General features: G+C 36.5%; 1 protein-coding gene across 1 annotated transcript; it reads right to left on the bottom strand.

Moving 5' to 3' along the window:
* Nucleotides 1-609: 609 nt before the first annotated feature.
* LOC116348963 (BTB/POZ domain-containing protein 6-B-like) lies at nt 610-1,089 on the bottom strand. The gene has a single exon (XM_031780208.1). The coding sequence runs from the start codon at nt 1,087-1,089 to the stop codon at nt 610-612; it is 480 nt and encodes a 159-aa protein (XP_031636068.1).
* Between the last annotated feature and the right edge of the window lie 1,256 nt (nt 1,090-2,345).

Raw genomic sequence — 2,345 nt, 5'->3', positions numbered from 1 at the left:
TTGATAGGCACTGTTAATATACCCTTTGCTTCTCACAATTGATTTGACTTTCGGTCGAATTAGTGATATGTCGTGATAATGTTGATAGTACGATATAAATAAATCAACCCCACCTTGGATCGTGAATCATGAACACACCAGGATTTATGATTGGAATCCGAAATCTTTTCTTGAGCCCTTAGAAATAATTTCTCTGTATTGTTGTATTCTTAATAGATTTTGTTCATGTTGAATTTGTTTATTTGCATTCCAATTATCAGCCGTATTCTTTCTTAATCGTGGCGCCTGATTGAATAATTTCGGTTGATATCCTTTTACCGAGAGTGTGAAAATGATGTCTTTAAATTCTTCTGGTGTAAAAAGTCCTTTGTGTGCAGCAGCCAATGTGGTAAACTCTTCCATTTTCATTTTCCCGAATCGAATAAGTTTCAAGCAGTCACCGAGTTGAATTTTCAAATTATCCGCTTGATTTTCATTCAAGCCATTTTGGCGGCATGCATTTTTTGCCCATTTCAGACTCGCCTCAAAAACCTTCACTTCGCTACATGTTAAGTTCAGTTCAAGGATTCGTTTCAAAGTATCCTCATTGTACCGTTGAAACATATCTGTTTACAATATTTGTTCCGATGCTTTGATTATCTCCTTCTCACAGAATTCAATGAATGATTTATTCTTGAGAAACAATGCTAGTTGATAGCCCCAGCACAAATTGTTAGCACTCAATTGACTTTTGAGGAACATGGCACATGCGTCGACATAACCTAGAACGTCGTACTTATCCGCCAAACGAACAACAGTTTCGATATTTTCCATTTTTAGCGTCACTTCACTCAGATAGAAGAACTGGAGGAAATCTTTGAATCCTTCGGCGCTGGCATCTACAATTTTCACTTCGTTTCCTTCTTTCAATGTACCGTAGAACATGCTGAAGAAAACCGGGCTTAGAGCGGCCAAATTGGCTTTATTTGCTGGAACCTTTTGATCCACACCATTGACGCTGAACGCAAAACGAACATCGGCCAATTCATCGTTTAAATAGAGTTTAGCATTCACTTCAGATGCCGCATTATTTTTTAAAACCGTAGCCATTCTGACACAACACTTGTTTTACTTTTCCGCACACACCTAGTGTGTAAGGTAAAGTATTGGAATCGGTCGAAAAATTAACACCCTCAAAAAACATGTTTTCTGGGTGTTTTAGGAGCCAGGGAACACGAATCTAGCGTTTTTTCGATGTCCGAATGTATGTGCGTGGTACCCTGTACGCTGTATGCTGTACCCTGTACGCAAAAATTTGTTAACACGATAACTTTCAAACAAGAAAAGTAATTCAAAATCTGACTTCACAGGACGATTGGGGGTGCCGGGGAATAGAAACCATTAGATCTTGAGCGACTTTGGTTGACAGAGTGAAGTGTCATGTCTGGTGTGATGCCCATGGCCATCCATGGGAAAAATTCAATTTTTCTTCCAAAAGTGATATTTAATGTATACTTAAACTCTCAAAAACGAAACGTTTTTGGGTACGAGAAAACCGAATATGACGTTATTTTTGCGATACAAATAACTTTCGACACACTTTTCATACAAAAATTTCAAAAAAATTGAATTTATGTATGAAATCCATGTCTGTATGATATCGTAACTAGCTGAAACTTTGCAGAGGCTATTTTTATCACAAAAAAATACCATTCCGAGAGTTTGAAGACATTTAAACGCATATTAGGGGTACCTCCCGAACAAAGTTTTGGATTTTTCGCTCAAAAACGAAATTTTGTATGAGAAGTACCCTTAATATGCATTGAAATTTCTTCAAACTTTCAGAATGTTAACTTTTTGTGAAAAAAATAACCTCTGCAAATTTTCACATGATTACGATATCATATAGGCGTGGCTGCGATACAAAAATTCCCATTTTTAGTAGTTTTTGTATGAAAAGTGCTTCGAAAATTATTTGTATCGTAAAACTAATGTCAGATTCAGTTTTCTCGTGAATTCTTTGAGTAAAAGATTTGTAATAAATGCATGTTATGGATCACAGTGCGGAAAAGTTCATCTTACGGATGTAAGACATTTTATTTTTTTTTAAATGAAAGAAAAAAATTATTTTTGAACAAATTGAACTGTTTAGGAATCAACTTGATTATTTTTTTCAGTCTATGTATTTCGGATGGATATCCATCCGGGATATTTAAGAATAACTGGATATTCAACGCAACTGCAAAGCCCAGAGCTGTGTGCGTTGCAAATAGAATCTACGGTATGTCGCGACGTATACATGTGTATCAAGTGCCGCACGTACACAGTCACACTGTGTGTGTATTTTTCGTGTAGCGACATACCGC

This window comes from Contarinia nasturtii, unplaced genomic scaffold (genome assembly GCF_009176525.2).
Source record: "Contarinia nasturtii isolate CC-2019 unplaced genomic scaffold, AAFC_CNas_1.1 Cnas_scaffold_2713, whole genome shotgun sequence".
Taxonomy (NCBI): Eukaryota; Metazoa; Arthropoda; class Insecta; order Diptera; family Cecidomyiidae; genus Contarinia; species Contarinia nasturtii.
The sequence above is the reverse complement of the archived record's forward strand: the minus strand, read 5'-3'. Positions and strand labels throughout refer to the sequence as shown.

Excerpts from the sequence above, each read along its gene's own strand:
- LOC116348963 (XM_031780208.1), bottom strand. The coding sequence starts at position 1,089 with ATGGCTACGGTTTTAAAAAATAATGCGGCATCTGAAGTGAATGCTAAA.